We start from the raw sequence: 16,966 nt of genomic DNA, 5'->3' as shown, positions 1-16,966 counted from the left end.
GTAGAATATGTATATAAAATTATATAATAGAAAAATATATATACACAATTATATATATAATTTCAATAAACATTTTCTAAGACCCCTGAGGTTGAACGGTATTCTCCAGCCACTTAAGTGAATCAACACTTTAATACTTTAACCACCAAAATAATGATCAAACCAATCAGTTTATAGTCTGTTAACTAGGAAATAATCAACAGTCATCAGAACCACAGCAGAAACACTTTAATCTCATCAACTCTGTAGCACATGGGCAGAGTGAAACACTTTTAATACAGTTTATTTGAACAAAAGAAAAAACACCATCAGTTTCACTGTGACTGAGTGAGCTGCTGTGGAAAACACAGTGTCAGAGTTTAGGGAGATCACTGCAGTGTTATAATGGACAACTTCACTGTCATTACAATCTCAGACTTCTCCGCTTCCCACCCGGCCTCCTGTCTTCATTCATCGTTTCACTAACACGTGGCGTCTCGCCTCGTCCGCGCCTGCTCGTGGAGGCGAAACCAGCCAGGAGCCAATCTTGACTCGTCGTCCCTTCTCATGAGCAGATTCATCACTTCGCTCTCACTCTCCCTCCTTAAAGCTGAAGTCACAAACCAGAGAGAGATGGTCAGACGGATAGCTAAAGGATGGAAGCCTGTTTGGTCCAATCTGTTCCTCAGTGGGCATGTCCAACACAGCGTCCACTCTCAGTGCGTCCCGACTGTACCAGATGTAGTCCAGAGTGGTACAACATTCCCCTGTCGGCCGGATCTTCCACGTCGTGTACTCTGGCTCCGACAAACCGTCTTTGCTGAGTTTCTTATAGGCCGAGTCCAAACTGAGAGATGATGTGATAAAACGTCTGTACACCTCCTCAGTTGGGACTGCATTGAAGTCGCCGCATATGAGCAGAGGAATGTCGGCGCTGAGGTCACCCGTGGGACTGCCGGCGTGTTTCTGGACCAGGTTCTGGAGCTGTCGCAGGAGGTCGGAGCCCTGAGCGCTGCGCAGCCACTCCCAGCCCACACGGGCCTTCAGGTGGGTCGCTGCCACGCACACGCGTCTCGCCGTGCTCCGACAGCGAAGCATCGTCACTACTGCAACCTGTGGCAGACCAGCAGTGCGTTAGAGGAGCCTTATGAGAAGCTTATTACAAGGAGAAAGTGGACTTCAACCCACCTGATTGGTTGGAATCCTCATGGCAGAGAGGCGTATGTTCATGCTGTCCAGCAGCTCGAATCGCGACAGGTCAAAGAACAGCGCGCAGCCATCCGGCCCGTTGTTGCCCTCCACATCCAAACAGGGCGACCATGGTTTGGGGCAGAAGCTGCTGCTGTAACCCAGGCCGGCCAGAACCGGCTGGAAGGTGTCGAAGTAGTGGTCGACTTCCTGCAGACACAGGATATGAGGTCGGTAGGTGAGGATCTCCTCTAAGATGAGGTACTTCCTGCGGGACCAGCTGAGAGCCTCCAGGGGACACTGGACAAAACTGTCGAGTCCTTCACCCAGAGCTGAAGGACGGGAGAAAAAGAGAGGTCTGATTTCAGTTTGTAGTTTGACACAACGATGCTTCCTAGGCCCTGTTCACACCTGGTGTTTAACATCTGTCCTGAGAGATCAGATCCCAAGTGGTCAGCGCTAAGCTCGTCTGTTCATCCTGTGTCTCCTGAGACCACTTGTGATCGGATTTCAATTCACCGCTTCAAATACAAATTCACATGAACGTCATTTGTGTTCGGACAAAGACAGAATAATTGTGTTTATACACAGTCTGAGTTTACAGATGGGTTTGTTGTCAATGTGATGGAGTGTCTGTTTTGGACGGGGCAAGAGTTCGGGGGGCTTAGTGAATCCATGAGCTGCACACAGCCCTCCTGTGGACTACAACTTAATACGGATCAATCATTATGTGGTGGTCAGTGTCAATATCGTGTTCACAAAGACAAATGTTCATGCTGATAACCCTTTGTGTTTTAAGGCCATTTTGACTGTTTGTTGGTAGTTTTTCCTCACTCTTGATGTGTCTGACATGTCAGCTAGCAGTTTATTTACACACCAGCAGACACAGAGCAGGTGTAGGATTTATTTGGAGTTGTATTAACTGCCACCTGATGAATGTAAAATCAATATCCACTGTGATCTTTCATCTGTGTTGCTCTGAGAGAAATATCGTGTTTGATTAAATTAGTTTGATCTTGCAAGTTGTTCAGTTTTCTCCTCCTGCTAGCTTGACGTTAGTCTGCAGCAGAACATGGAAGTGTGGTTACATTTAGCTACTAATGCTAAGTTCTGTTCAACTCACTAACTTTTTGAAGCTGTGTAGAAAGTGTTCAGTTCTTTTTCAATGAAAATAGCCTGAGACTGGAAAATTAGTGAAAAACTGAAACCTATCAGCAACCACTTATATGTTACTCATAGTAATTATTGCAGGTTTAACTTGCTTAACAATGAATGGAGCAAATGAAGGGGGGAAAAAAGCATCCTAATATCTCCAACAATATGTTAAATTACCATTTATGAGAAGGACTGGTACACTTTAATCACAATAACTCTGTCACATTCAAAATCATCCTTTTTGAATCCAATTAAAAAATATTACTTAATATATCAGAAATTACAGTCCAGTGCGATGTGATATAAAATCCATATACCTTGTGCCAGTATGTTCCACTGCATTACCCGAATGGGGCTGCTGGGGGCGCTGTTACCCTCATTGAGGTAAATGAACTTCCTGTGGAGGCGAGGTGGTCGGTCCCTGAGGGCCTCCTCACACTGTCGGAGCAGCTCCACTGGATCCGGGGGGGACCCCCTCTGCTCCTGCAAACAGACAGGAGGGGCATGTTAACTCAGATTTATTTCATCTCTCTGTAAACTACACTGTGAACCGGAGAGAGAAGCTGGGGGGGCACCTGGCAGAAGTCTGGATCCAGGATTGTGTTCGCAGGCTGTTGGGGGTCCAGCGGGGATGGAGGGAGGGGGAGAGGAGAGCTGCTGCTGATGGCGTGAGTCAGAGCGCTGTACAGCCGGGTGGCTCCTCCACCCATCGGACACACTGGGGACGAGGAGAAGAAACTCATTAAGCATATGAGGATCTTAAAGAAAGAAGTCCAACAAACATCTTTAAATGAAATGAGTACATCTGAATAGCAGCTGGTGCTGTTTTACAAATCCTACTAAAACGTCTCATCTGTCATCTTGAGCTATGACTGTTCTCTGGTTTCACGTCTCTGCAGCTGAACTAAAACACAAATGCAGCCTCTTATGCAGAAGATCAGAATATCAACCGTCCCAGCCGACGTCTCATCACAGGCCTGACACTGACCCGTTATGTCTCCTTCCACTCCAGTCACACAGCTGTCAAAACGGTTCTTTTGGATACGTGTGAACAACAGGCTATAAACACAGCAGCAACTTATCATCACCTCATAAACTTATAAACAATGAATCTACAAATGATCGATACAATGTTTTTGATGTCTTTATTTGTCCTCTGTGTGAAGCACTTTGTCACGGCTTTGTCACGTGCTATATACATAGAGTTATTATTATCGTAGGAATTAAAAAAGGGAAGTGGTCTGATAACCTCAATGATATAATTGTCATAAAGCGTGGTTAAAGGAAGTAAAACTGTATTTATGGATCCGCCCCTTAATCCACACCCGCAACCAACTACATGGTGTTCATCCAAGGCACAGATTTTTTTTTTTCTGTAAAGGCTAAATGCAGAGTTGGGATACATTCTGTGGCTTCATCTCTACTGACAACTTCTTTCACATTACACACTGTCACTGGATCCACTGTTATTCTGAATATATGGATTACAGCGGCTTTAAATGAATGAATCAGTGTTTTCATACGAGTCTCTCTCTCTCTCTCTCTCTCTCTCTCTCTCTCTCTCTCTCTCTCTCTCTCTCTCTCTCTCTCTCTCTCTCTCTCTCTCTCTCTCTCTCTCTCTCTCTCTCTCTCTCTCTCTCTCTCTCTCTCTCTCTCTCTCTCTCTCTCTCTCTCTCTCTCTCTCTCTCTCTCTCTCTCTCTCTCTCTCTCTCTCTCTCTCTCTCTCTCTCTCTCTCTCTCTCTCTCAAGTGAGTCATATTGACTGATTGTTTGTCAAGCTTTGAGATGATACAGTAACAACAATAATCACGCTGTTCAATTAACACACAGTGTTCTCACTGGCAACGAGGACACTCCAAAACCCATCTCCTTAAAGTTTGTACATTTTCTAAATTCCAGCCAGCCCTAGTTGGCATTTTTCCAAAAGATCAACTAATGCAACACTACTTCAAACCTTCAAAAAACTAACTGTAGTGCGTGTTCATGTGCACCAAACTGACACTGACCTCATCTAAATTGTAAGATAGTGACGATAGTAAGATACCTTCTCCTCTGCACCAGAACTATATGACTTTAAAAGAATTGACCATGTAGTGTTTGACCGAGTGTATGATCCTGTTCTGTGTGTGTGAGACTACAGGACAGTAGCTACCACTCGTCCCCGCCCCCTGCTTTCTATGTATGATAAGAAAGTTAGTTTGTGGCACTATGTTTATTAAAATGCGTGCCACCCTCAGTTCCACAGCATCATCACATATACAGTACCCTGCCGTCACGTCAGCCCCCCCTTACAATGACACCAGTCATGTACAAAACATACTCTACCCCCAAACGCGCCCTCATCTACAGCGAAAGAAGGAACAGCTGCCTCTTACCAATAGTCTCCATCGATGTCCACAGCTACGTCTTCGCTGCTCTTCACTAAAAGGTCCCTAAAGCCTCTATTTAACAATACCTTCCACCTGACTGATAATCGATGTTACTGTCCGCTGATTACAGCTTCCTGCCTGAGCTCAACACGAGACAGTGACAGAGTGTTGTCTCTGAGTAAACACAGAAATCGGACGCGTCATTGCTCACTGCCGCCCATAAAACCTCAGGGAGGGAGAGACGGGGGGAGAGAGAGAGAGAGATAGGCAGCATAGACGTCATCAAGCCATATGGAGTATTACATGCTGGTGAGGCGGAGTGGGATACACTGCGCAATCCAAACCCCCCCCCCCACACACGCACACGCACGCACACACACACACACACACACTTTATTACTGATAGATTCCTGTTCAGAGGGAGAGTTTTCTCTCCACGGATACCGATCTGTTTGCTCAAAATGGGGACTGCTGAGTTTCTCTATACCTGTATATGGTCTCAACCTTAATATGGGAAGTGTCTTGTGATTTGGCGCTATATACAGTGCCTTGCATAAGTATTCACCCCCCTTGGACTTTTTCCCATTATGTACTGTTACTAACTGGAATTCAAATAGACTTAAATAAACTTTTTCCCATTTGATCAACAAAACATGCATAGTACTGTGGAGGTGCAAAATACATTTTATTGTGACACAAACAATAATGAGAACAAAAAAGTTGACATCTGTTGGGTGCATAAGTATTCACCCCCCTGTGTCAATACTTGGTAGAACCCCCTTTCGCTGCAATTACAGCTGCAAGTCTTTTGGGGTATGTCTCTACCAGCTTTGCACATCTAGAGATGGAAAGGTTTGTCCATTCTTCTTGGCAAAAAAGATGAAGCTCAGTCAGATTGGATGGAGACCGTCTGTGAACCGCAATCTTCAAGTCTTGCCATAGATTCTCTATTGGATTGAGGTCTGGGCTTTGACTGGGCCATTTTAAGACATTAACATTCTTTAATCCAAACCATTCCTTTGTAGCTCTGGCTGTATGTTTAGGGTCATTGTCCTGCTGGAAGAACTTCCGCCCCAGTCTCAAGTCTTTTGCAGACTGCATCAGATTTTCTTCAAGGATTTCCCTGTATTTGGCTCCATCCATCTTTCCCTCTATTCTGACCAGTTTCCCTGTACCTGCTGAAGAGAAGCATCCCCACAGCATGATGCTACCACCACCATGTTTCACTGTTGGGATGGTGTGCTCAGGGTGATGGGCAGTGTTGGGTTTTCGCCACACATAGCGTTTTGCATTGAGGCCAAAAAGTTCAATTTTGGTCTCATCTGACCAGAGCACCTTCTTCCACATGTTTGCTGTGTCTCCCACATGGCTTCTGGCAAACTCCAAACGGGATTTTTTATGGATCCCTTTCAACAATGGCTTTCTTCTTGCCACTCTTCCATAAAGGCCAGATTTGTGGAGTAGACGACTAATAGTTGTCCTGTGGACAGATTCTCCCACCTCAGCTGTGGATCTCTGCAACTCCTCCAGAGTAACCATGGGCCTCCTGGTTGCTTCTCTGATTAATTTTCTCCTTGTCCGACTCTTCAGTTTGGGTGGACGGCCTCCTCTTGGTAGGTTTGCGGTTGTGCCATATTCTTTCCATTTTCTTATGATGGATTTTATGGTGCTCAGAGAGATGTTCAAAGCTCTGGATATTTTTTTATAACCTAACCCTGCTTCATATTTCTCCACAACTTTATCCCTGACCTGTTTGGTGAGCTCCTTGGTCTTCATGATGCTGTTTGTTCAGTAATGATCTCCAACAAACTCTGAGTCCGTCACAGAACAGGTGTATTTATACTGAGATTAAATTGCAGACAGGTGGACCCTATTTACTAATTATGTGACTTGCAAATGTGACTTGTGAATGCAATTGGTCGCACCAGATCTTTGTTAGGGGTTTCACAGTAAAGGGGGTGAATACATATGCACTCAACACTTTTCAGATTTTTATTTGTAAATAATTGTGAAATCCATGTAATATTTCCCCCCACTTCCAAATGATGCACTATTTTGTGTTGGTCCATTACATAAACTCACGATGAAATAAATTTGAATCTGTGGTTATACCATGACAAAATGTAGAAAAGTCCAAAGGGGGTGAATACTTATGCAAGGCACTGTAAAACTGAATTAAGAACCATGACTCATTATTCCGACTTATCCGGAGGTTGATACACCTTTACTTAAGTCTGAATGTAGAGCAAATTCTAGTTCATACATACAAACATGTCATGTGTTATGTCAAAGGATAGCAGCATTTGTACACACATTTGCACAATGATTCTGCAGAAAGGTGCCTTGTGGATAAGTCATGCAATATTAACTTCCTAAGTTGAAACGACACTGTTTAAAGCTCATCATTACTGTTACATCAGTGTTTCCTGTTACTTTACACTCCCCCCCCCATACTGAAAAACAGTCTGAGTATTCATCAAGACTAGAAAACTCTGTAAATAAATGCCTCCAAAAAGTGTCAACAAAGAGCATTTGTGACTTAAACTCATTTTAATAAAAGCTCTGTGAAACATCCACCTGTGTCCCTAACAATGGAAACAAGTTCCCCTCTAGTGTATTTTGTGATAAAAACAGTTGTGATGTTTTACCAGCAGAGTCACATTACTCCCCTCTCTGGATCCCTTAATCCAACTCAATAGAGCCAGAGCAAATGTTTGATTTTCCACTGTGCTGCTTTGAAGTCAGTGTGTCAGCGCACACACACACAGTGTAAGTTGTAAGCTAGACGGGCGCTCAGAGAGTACATACCTCCACCAAGGCTAATGTCCTATCTCGCCATGGTAAAAAGGGTAAACACATTTTAATCTGCCCATTTATCTGGATCTAAGAAATGTGGATTCCGCTTTGGGTCACCTCCCATCATTAGACAAAATTTCAAGGAAATGGGATCAGCAGTTTTTGATAGAAAAACCATTGACAGCCTCTAGATGTAATCTTTCACAAGAACCATGAGCAAATGATGTCTACACCGACTGAATGAGCATTCACTGTTGTTTGTATGTGTACGTGCTGCCTCCTGGAGTTGCAGTGTATAGGGAATTGTTTTCATTATGGGACAGTGGGCCCATAATGAAACAATAAATCATTCAGTCAATGTAAAGTCATGGAAACACAACTCTATATGTGTGTGTGTGTATTTGATAGGTCAGATTCAGATGTGTCACTGTATCCTTTTGTGGCATATTGACATTTCCATATTGAGGCAGCTGCCTCATTACATTATAGTGTGTGTGTGTGTGTGTGTGTGTGTGTGTGTGTGTGTGTGTGTGTGTGGCTGTGTTAATCATGTTGGTTGCCTGTAAACTGAGAAAGCACTACTTCTGTATTATAACAATAATGTAATCTGTATAAAACACAAATCAATATCTGAACAATGTTTCCCTTTTTGAATCAAAAAGTCACAGACCAACACTGTCAGACCTAGGATAACACTATCAGCATGGGTAGGTAACACAAAAATAAATATGGTAATGAATAAGTTTGTCATATTTACGTATATGACTTAGCAGTGATTTGAACTGTAAACAAGCCTTATTTAAAAACACCCCCCCTCTCAAAATGACACCATCATTGCAACACGTATGAACCGTTGCAGATGTGAATGTCTGGTACATTGGGTGTAGTTTGTGGTGTTGAATTGCTCCTTACTCTCTGACCTTTAACACAGAAGCTCCTGCACTGCAAACTCTGTTTCAACACAACCTACGGTATAAAGGTGCTGCTTATGTCAAGATGGCCACTTGCTTAGATAAACAGACAGGAATGTCACTTACACACATATGTGGTTTTACTACGTTGACATTACAGAGGTTCAGAAAGTTCACAAGTTGCAACCTCTTTATTTTATTTTTTTTGAATAAAAAGTGGCACAAGTTTGCAAGGAGAAATTGTAAGACAACATGTGAATCACTATAGTTACATGCAATCTATTGTGACACATAATGCACTATTTAAGTGTTCTTTATATCAGAGCTGGACAATCTGACTATTAGATTTCATTGGGGTACAGAAATACATTATGGCACAGATCTAGACAAAGGGACAGATTTAGGAATTTCTATTACACTTTCGAAAACATTGTGGGAGGTCTATTGAGTATAATTCTATATCTATATCATGTCTAAAGACTGATTGTCCAGATTCCCGAAAGGCAGCTCATCAGTGCTGCGTTTGTGTGGCTTTAAAGTATTTCTGCTGAATTGTTTGACGATCGTTCTCAAAACCCTTCTCTCTGTGAAAGATAAGTTAGCAGAATCGCATCGTTAAAATTCTGAGTATCAATTTCTTTGGTAGTTATTTCTGTTAAATATGACCTGTGTTGAACCAGTGAGGTCCTAATTCAGAGAATTTTGTGTCTTTCATAAAAACTTTTATGAACCATCCCTACATGACTTGTTTGAACTAAAAGCTGAGCACTCACTACAGATCATTCCAGTTGGATACAGTAAAAGTGCAAGTAAAAGTGTAGATTAAATTAGTAAAAATATACCAAACTACAAAGCAACAGATACTCCAGCTTCCAGGTGGCAGGGCACAAAGGAGTTCAGAGCAAAGTTTACCTCCTGTGTATGTGAAGTCTTACCTTGTGTACAGGAACAAACGGGTGGTTTCCCTTTGGCTACACTCCTTCTGCTGATTCCTTTTTCCGCTCTTCTTTATCTGCCTTAACGTGACCGTAAAAGCGTGTGAGACAGAATCAGGGAGTGTTTTTGTTCTGAGCAACGTGGGTGGTGGTTTGACCCTGTAACTGCAGGGCAAGGTCGAATCCTGTTCCCTTCTGCCACCTGCTGGTCGGAACAGCGCAGCAAAAGAATGTTTCATCACCTCACTTCTCACAGTCTGAAGTCTGAAAAGAGATATCACAATATTAGCAAGTCAAAATGCCATGTGGATTGTGAGTAATAACTTTTTAATTTCTTAACAAGATGAAGTTTGTTGAAACTGATTCGGATTTTCAATTGTGTACTAGTGTTGTTGAGCTATGGAATTGTATTTCATGTTTGAGATTGTGGTTGTCATTAATCAAGTAATGTTGAGATATAAATTTCTCAAAGGGGGAATTGTAATAGGAATTTCCGTATTTGGGTATGTTTAATGAAAGAATATATATATATACGTGTAAGAGTGAATGAACAAATGTGTTTGCTCAAGGAACTTTATTATTTATTGTTTCCTGGGAGCCTAGTGTCTCTGTGCAAATGGTTCACTGCAGGAGGTCACTCAAGGCGTCCGCAGCTGGGTCCACAGGTCATTGTCTTGTAAACGAAGACAAGGTGTCTGGGACAGAGATTGAGACAGGATGTCTGATCACTCTCAGCAGACATCAAAGAAAGCTTATTGGATACCTTTTGCTCTTATCGGAGGAGTCTTTCATGTATAAATGTATTGATTCTCCTATGCTCTGTGCTCATGGTTGCACGTCACTCTAGGTGACGTGTGGCCTGGGCCCATCTGCAGATGTTTAGGAATTAAACTTATAGAAAGATAATTGTATAACTCTGTCCTTGAAATTTCTACGACAATTGCAATAAAGAATTGTAATTCAAATCACATATACGTATATATGATGACAAACCAGTAAGTCATTTCAAACACAACACTTCTGTCATTACACCTCATGTGTCTCAGGGTTAAATGTTTCCTCTGTTCTCACTGTACACAGTTACATAGGTTTTGGTTTATGGCCGCTCTACAGATCTACAAGAGGTGCTGTATCTGTCAAACACCGTGCATGAGAAATAAAGCCACAAAGAGAAGGACTACATGTGTGTGTCATGATGTTAGAAGACTTTGAAACAATGATGACAATAGTAACTTAAGACTTAATACAAGTGTATAAGTACTTATTATGTCTAACTTGTATTAACCCCATTATGCATTTATACTTCATACATACGTTTTTGGCTTATCAATTGCACAGAAAGTGAGCATTTTACTTTGACAGTAATGCTTCAAGGTGGATTTGTCATGAGAGAATCCAAAACACAAATATTTGACTTAAGGCCTCTGTTCAGGATTGAGTGCACTGAGATCAGTACTGACCTGAGTGTTTGTAGACCATCAGTAATAAGCTCCACGTGGGTCTGTGGTTTTATTTATGTTCATATTTGTATTGTTGAAGAAGAGCTACAATACAGACATTACAGATAATGCATGTCAACAAACATTTCTCTTAGAAAAGATATTTAAGACCTAGCACATGGTATTTTAATATATTTTAGACTTAAGGCCTAAGGACTGAGAAACAGAAGCAACTTGAAAGGGAGTCACTCATCATTAATTATATAATTTAACCTGTGACCCTAACCCTAACCCTGCAACATGTTTTTTGGGAAAATCCAGAAATTAAACAATTCACTATATAAAATGTTTGTAATTCCACTACAGACCCATCTAAGTGGCCAAATAGTTAAATCCTGAACCACAATGTTGAATGTTTGAAGCTTGAACCCCTGCTGCACACTGAGCCTACCCCCTTGTACTCTCCTTAAACCGTATATCAGCAGGCAATGAAGGCAAAATGCCAAAAGAGAAAAATAAGTAATTTGCCATTATAAAATAAACTTAATATGGTATTGATGGCTCAAGCTGTTAAAACAATGAAGCCACTTTGCCTCTATGCGTATGTTTGCCGTACGAGCATACTGCTGACACATCCCAAAATCTGTAAGTGATTGGCTTATCTTGAGAGAGAAGCAATTGTCTTAGCAGCGTCACACTTGCCATGTATTGTGAAGGACCCAGGACCAGCGCTCTGTAGCAACGATCACTGGGACTGTATGAATGTTATGTTGTTGATCACTTTCACAACAACGGCAAAGACAACCGCCCCTCCAGTTCAGGGTTCTGTGTACCAAGGCTCACCAAATCTGAACAGCTTCACGCTCTATGGACTGAGTCCTGCAGATGGTCTTTACTTCCTGTGACTCCATACTACAGGTCACTTAAAAGTTTCACAGGAAACAGGCCAAGCAAACAACCCAACAGCCCAGGTTCACTGTGGACACTGCACTGTTTAACAATACATTTAACAGATGTCTGTATGTTCCTGCTGCTCTGATCTTTCATACGTTTTTACTTTATTTTAAAGGGGATCTGAATTCATGTGAACCCTCAACAGTATTTGTGACAGAACTTGTGTCAAGTCAGATATGTTTTATCTCCCAGTCTCTTGCTGAATTCTAGCATTTTCTGGTGTAGGAGTATGTTGACATGTCCAAGCTGCTGTCTCCTAGTCTTCAGATGGTTCAGCAGAGTTTTCATACACACCAGCAGGACACCATCACTCCTCTGACAGTCCTCCGTTACCACTATATCTTCCCTCCATGCTTCCTGTAACGTGTCAAACAAGGCCTGCTTGTCCCGGTTGAACTGGTGAACCTCCTGCCAGTATCTGTCTTTGTTCCACCTGACCCTGTTGACGTCCTCCGTCATCTGTCTGATGCAGAGATGCAGCCTGCTGTTCTCCACTCTGACCTGCTCCAGTTTCACACTGGTGTCATAGATGCTCAGTTCCACAGCTCTCAGCTCTGAGGCCTGTCTGGACAGCACATCCATGTGACGTGCTCGCGTTTCCTCCCGCTCTGCCTTCATCTCTTCTTTGGGCTGAAGCAGAGAGATGGTTTTCTTCTTCAGCACCTGGACGGACAGCTCCAACTCAGCTCTCCTCTGCCTCAGCTCGGAGGTCAGCGTTTTCAGCATCTGGTGGTGGCTTTGCTCCTCATTCCACCTTGCCTCCACCTCCTCGAGCATCTCCTCTTTCTCCTTCACCACCCTCTGCCTCTCCTCAGTGCTCCGTGTGATGCCCTCAGTCTCTGCGGTGCACTGCTCAATCTCCTGATGGAGTTGGATCTCTATTTGTCTGTATTCCGCTGCACACTGGGTCACATGGTTCATTAGCAGGTCGGCATCTGTGCTCTTGGGCTGGCGCTGCTGGAGAGCGGCCTCCTCTTGGCGCAGCTCCTCGTAGCGCCTCCTTGTGCTGGTGATGCCAGAGTTTATTTTCGCCATGTGTTCCTCCTGCTCCCTTTTTGCCTGCTCCAGAAGTCTCCTCAGCCCGTTCCTCTCCTCCTCGAGGTGGCGGATGTTATTCCTCTCTGCTTCCACATTACCGCACAGCTCCTCCCGATTCCTCTCACACATGTGCTTGTTGATCGTGTCAGCCTTCATTAGTTCTCTGATCTGCTTGTCCATCTCTCTGATCTCCTTGTTGTGTTTGACTACGTAGGCAACGCGTTCCTCCAGCTGTAGCCCGGACCGCTCCAGCTGCTGTGATGCACAGGAGTGCTCTGCCCGCACGTTGCTCTCTTCATCATGCTGCTGCTTGAATGTCTCATGGATATGGGCCAGTTGGTCCTGACAGAGAAACTTTGATGACTGACCCTCCTCTATTTTGCTCTCCAGTGCAGTGATTCTCTCCCTTAGATTCTGAACGGCAAGGCTGAATGCTTCTCCTGAGTCACACAACTCCTTCTTCAGAGTTTCTCTCAGTCGCCTCAGGTCTTGACGCCTTTGAGTCTCATCGACCAGCTGTTTCTCAAACTGGCACAGAGACTCTGTCAGTCTTTGTAGGTTGCCCTCTATCTTGGCTGAATCAGTCACAAGCTCTTCCAGACGGCCACGGCTCTCTTGTTTCTCTTCGGTTACTCTCCCCAGCTCTCTTCTGCTTCTCCTGATCACTTGTTCCTGCTGCTTGATTTTCTCGTCCATCTGATTCTCGTCACCGGACAGGCTGCGTTTTTTCACATCGAAGGCTTCTCTCTCCAGCACCATGTTTTGCTCCAGTGATATTTTGTCCTGTTTGACAGCAGCGATGCAGATCTTCAGCTCCTCTATCCGCCCCAGTGTCTGGTCGAGTTGCATTTGCAAGCTGTACTTTAGGGAGATTTGATCATTCAAAACAGCGACGACCTCTTCATGCTGGGCCTTCTCTCGTTCTTTGTGAGGGTTCAAGGCTTCATTTTGGCTCAGGAGGACTCCCTGCCTCTTCTCAGTAGCTTCTCGCAGCCGAGACACTGAGTTGAGCTCCTTGTGCAGCAGCTCCATCTCCTCAGCATTGGATGCTCGGGTTGCTGCCACGTCCGCCTTGATTTCCTGGCTCACTTGATCACGTACGTTGTTTATTTGGAGTCGTAGCTTGCTGTTTTCTATGGTTTCCACTTCTAAATGTTCGTGGGCAGCACGTCGGTCTGACTCCAAGTCGGTGACAGCAGCCTTCAGCTCTGCCAAATGGAGGCTGGCCTCAGGTGCGAATGGGACTCCCTCCTCTTTCAGCACGTTGTCCAGCTCCTTTAAGTGTTCGAGGGCAACCATGACGGCGGGGAAGTCCGGCACCAAGCAAGACGCCATTGTTTGTGACACAAGTGTTATTATTTCAGGTGTCTGTTTGTATTCTAGCTGAAGAAGAAGCTGCTTTAAATTTCGGTTTCCGCTACGTACCTTGTGAGTGCGGTTGCCTTGACAACCGCTGCCTCAGCTAGGCGTAGAAGAAGAGAGAAGCTACGGCGAGTCCAAGAGGACATGATGTTGTTAGCAGCGGCTAACCGCGTGAGCTAACCGCGAAACCGAGCTACAAGCAAGAAACTAAAACCGAAGTGTAGGAAACAGACACGACACTGTGACCACAGAGTCTGAAGAGTAAACGAACACTGTCCTACAAGAGAGCATGTCCCTGTCAAATGTCCTGGTAAAGTTCGCGCTATACAGGTGTAGAACTTAACAACAACGTTAATGTTCGTGGTGCTTACCTTTAGAGTGGAGCAATGGCCCGAGCAGACGAATCACCGTCACTTCCCCGGCACTGAGAGCCGGAGGCAGGCAGACCCGGTCTTACAACTCACTGTGGCTAGCAGAGCTCAAACTGTGGCTAGCAGAGCTCACACCAGCGCTGTTGCCAGATCTGAGGTGAATTCCGGATGTTCGTGGATTGTTGTAAGGTTTTATATTTTGAAACCTCAGAGTCAGAGCCGTGGAGAAAGTGAACCATACAATAACAACACGGGCATCCTGTCTGCTTTATGGAAGCCACGATGTGTGGACGTCATGTTACATCCTTAATGACATACTGAATACGAAGCTTATTTTACAACACGTGTTAAAGTGGCACACATTTAAAACACTGCATAGAAACCATCGGCTTGATTTTCTTATAGAGAAGTGGTGTTGTGAAAACCAACATTTAATGCCTGTCTATTCGTTATGTTACAGTACGGATGCTTGGAGAGGCCAAAAAGGACCTGGTGAGAAAAAGTAGTTCAGGGTAGTTTAGTATAATATTATAATCAGGGGCTATAAAAAGATATATGACCATCAACCGTTGCAATTCGTTGTTCAGGCCCAAAGCATGGCTACCTCCACAATATTTTTGAAAATAAAAACTCTTAGCAATTTCCACAATTGTTACATTTTACACCAGGGTGCATTGAAAACAATATTTACAAACTTATTTTCAAATATTCAATACATGATATATTATAAATACTGATATGTCACAATTGTCACAGTCACTGTTACTCATCTGTTACAAGTCAAGCGACACTATGGACAAGACAGGCGCACATGTGTAACTATTGAGCCTCTGGTCTGGGAATGGTCTGATGTTGTTTGATGCTTTTGTTGCCTCCCTGCCCCTGTATTAGGATAATAAAGAACATTTCTATGGTAAATCTCTCAGTGTTACATTCATTAATATAGGCTGTTATCACCTGCAAGTGTTTATGAATGTTACCGGGCTTCATGAAAAATAAATGTAATCTAAATACGCAATTGTTGACCACAGAAATATGAGCAGCTTCTTGTTTTATCGGTAACAAGAAGTCAACATATTGTTTCTCAAAAGACAAAGTGGCGATGACACAGTGTCTGTTGGTCTGATTCCATGCAGTCAGCATTATCTTTATTGACTATTAGCATTATATATTACTTGTCTCAGCATCATCTATTACTAGTCACTATATCAAAGTGTCCTTTGGGTGAGGACATGTTTCCTTGACTTTTTATTCTTGGGTTTCAAGAACATCTTATTTTTTTGTTCCTCTCAACCTTAGTTTTTGTGATTGAAGTTGTTAAATATATATATATATCCTGTGCAAATGAATAGTGCACAGCAAAATATAAGCAAAGCACACATTTACAACTCTCATTTTATAGTTAACTTATAATTAAAATATATCAAGGTCGTCATCAATACACGGTTTTAGTTTCCCCCGTGCTTTATGCTTTTTGGATAGTGTGGATATACACAGATAAACAGCAAGAGAAGAAAGAAAAAGTCGGCAAACACAAAGGGCAGAGGCCTGCTATTGTCAGCTCTATTTGTTCTTTCAGTATTTGTTTTACAATACAGTTTTTTCAGACATTATCTAGTTCAGTCTAAAGTCAGCAGCAGTGAATCCATTTAACCACAAACATCAGACTGCACAACAGTATCATTGGCTCTAGCACTGCTAGACCTTTTGCATTGAGCATTCATTTCTTTAGAGAACAGGAGTTAATGTATAATTTTCCATGTATGTTTTGTTTAAAAAGTTTAAGATATTTAAATTTGTATCCACTTCCAAAACTGAGTACTGTTTGTTCTGTTATGACATATTATCCAATATCTTAACACTCAATATTCAGACATGTATATTATCTAATAATTAATATGAGGGTTTTATGGATGATTCATACTGTCAATTCAGCCAATTTTTTACTTTAAACCTTTTGAAAGTTGTATCGTAAAATTGAAAAGAAGGTAATAGTCTGAGTCATCTGGAAATCGAACTGATATTCAAGTCACCTACAAAGGAGTTTTCAGTGCAATATCAAGAAATGTGTTTATAATGCAATAAATAGTCCTTATTAGTTGACCAATGGGGAAATTTGTGTTACAGCAATGAAGAGAAGAGTGAGGATAAAAACACAAGTAAAGTAATAAATTGTAAACATGTAACACAAGAAAAACAAGTAAAAATGTATTTAAAAACTTAAAAAATATACATATATTTACACGTTTTAGAGTGTGTATGTCAGGTGTTTTTTTGTAGAAAATGTAATTGAAGTTTAATTTCACTTAAAATTTGAGAAAAAATACTGGAACAAATTATTATAGTAATAACAGTATTTTTAGTAATAAAAATAATAATAATAGTAAAATAGAAGTGGAAGTTATCATAATATTTAAAGTTACGAGAGGGTTAGGGTTAATACATTTTTGTATGTTATTGTAACTCTCG

At 42.5% G+C, this 16,966-nt stretch overlaps 2 protein-coding genes across 3 annotated transcripts; both read right to left on the bottom strand.

The window, feature by feature from the left end:
• Positions 1-213: 213 nt before the first annotated feature.
• Positions 214-15,012, bottom strand: LOC128437564 (nocturnin). 2 transcript variants are annotated; one of them, XM_053419788.1, is made up of 6 exons: positions 14,498-15,012; positions 9,334-9,597; positions 2,898-3,040; positions 2,640-2,805; positions 1,168-1,499; positions 214-1,092 (listed from the first exon to the last, which is right to left on the bottom strand). In XM_053419788.1, exons 3-6 carry the CDS (start codon positions 3,030-3,032, stop codon positions 571-573), a joined length of 1,155 nt encoding a protein of 384 aa, XP_053275763.1. In that variant the 5' UTR covers positions 3,033-3,040; positions 9,334-9,597; positions 14,498-15,012; the 3' UTR covers positions 214-570. The 2 variants fall into 2 exon arrangements, with proteins under 2 accessions (XP_053275763.1, XP_053275762.1); XM_053419787.1 differs by lacking the exons at positions 9,334-9,597; positions 14,498-15,012 and adding an exon at positions 4,698-5,209.
• On the bottom strand, positions 10,105-14,099 carry ccdc175 (coiled-coil domain containing 175). Its single transcript, XM_053419774.1, has one exon. It carries the CDS (start codon positions 14,097-14,099, stop codon positions 11,892-11,894), a length of 2,208 nt encoding a protein of 735 aa, XP_053275749.1. The 3' UTR covers positions 10,105-11,891.
• Positions 15,013-16,966: the final 1,954 nt, after the last annotated feature.

The sequence above is a fragment of the Pleuronectes platessa genome, chromosome 3 (genome assembly GCF_947347685.1).
Source record: "Pleuronectes platessa chromosome 3, fPlePla1.1, whole genome shotgun sequence".
Lineage (NCBI taxonomy): Eukaryota > Metazoa > Chordata > Actinopteri > Pleuronectiformes > Pleuronectidae > Pleuronectes > Pleuronectes platessa.
Note: the sequence above shows the minus strand (reverse complement) of the source record. Positions and strands in the feature narration are given on the sequence as shown.

Excerpts from the sequence above, each read along its gene's own strand:
- LOC128437564 (XM_053419787.1), bottom strand. Across the intron at positions 2,806-2,897 it reads TGGATCCAGACTTCTGCCAG|GAGCAGAGGGGGTCCCCCCC; the intron begins GTGCCCCCCCAG and ends GTCTGTTTGCAG. Across the intron at positions 1,500-2,639 it reads GTGGAACATACTGGCACAAG|CTCTGGGTGAAGGACTCGAC; the intron begins GTATATGGATTT and ends CCCGTCCTTCAG.
- ccdc175 (XM_053419774.1), bottom strand. The coding sequence starts at position 14,099 with ATGGCGTCTTGCTTGGTGCCGGACTTCCCCGCCGTCATGGTTGCCCTC.